General features: G+C 43.7%; 1 protein-coding gene across 1 annotated transcript in view; it reads left to right on the top strand.

Annotated features, from left to right (window-relative positions):
* The first annotated feature begins 430 nt into the window (after nt 1-430).
* LOC110303882 (tubulin delta chain-like) overlaps nt 431-772 on the top strand; it is a 1,826-nt gene continuing 1,484 nt past the window's right edge. Inside the window, 1 exon segment of the mRNA XM_021175104.2 lies at nt 431-770. Coding sequence (XP_021030763.1) covers nt 431-770 — 340 coding nt within the window.

Raw genomic sequence — 772 nt, 5'->3', positions numbered from 1 at the left:
GCATTGGTAAGAGTGGGTTATTGGGGTTGCCCACTATCATGTGTGCAGGTCAATATGTGATTTAAGATGTAGTAGTGTCTCATTTGGTGCCCTTGTGTGTAGGGCATAGATGTTAAGAATTGAAATGTCGATATCTGAAGTTGATAAATTGAAATTGAACATGCGTGATTAACCTTCCTAAATAGAAGAAAGGAAACAGGGATCGAAAAAAGACAAACCCTGAGCAGAGCTCTTCCCATAAGGAGCGAGCGCATTTATTTGTTCTAGGTAGGGTTTTTTTTTTTTTTTTTAAGTATTGAAAGTGAGCATGCGTGTAGTGAGAGGGTTGATCTTCTGAAGTTTGAACCGATCTGAAACTGCTGGTCGCAGAGCTGTCAGTGACCCACCCCCTGGTGTTTTAGACTAAGCCTTGTTTGTGGCTTGGCATGTCATGTCGATAGTGACAGTACAGCTGGAGCAGTGTGGCAACCAGATTGGCTTTGAGGTGTTTGATGCTTTATTTAGAGACTCACACTGTTCCCAGGGACTCTGTTCTAAGAGGGAAAATGAGGCATATCAAGCTTCCTGCAGAGAAAGATTTTTCAGAGAGGAAGAAAATGGAGTTCCAGTTGCCCGGGCTGTTCTTGTTGACATGGAACCTAAAGTTATCAATCAAACCCTATCAAAAGCTGCCCAGTCTGGCCGATGGAATTATGGTCAGCACACGAGCTTTTGTCAGAAACAAGGATCTGGGAACAACTGGGCATACGGTTACTCTGTGCATGGACCGACT

The sequence above is a fragment of the Mus caroli genome, chromosome 10, assembly GCF_900094665.2.
Source record: "Mus caroli chromosome 10, CAROLI_EIJ_v1.1, whole genome shotgun sequence".
NCBI lineage: Eukaryota > Metazoa > Chordata > Mammalia > Rodentia > Muridae > Mus > Mus caroli.
The sequence above is the reverse complement of the archived record's forward strand: the minus strand, read 5'-3'. Positions and strand labels throughout refer to the sequence as shown.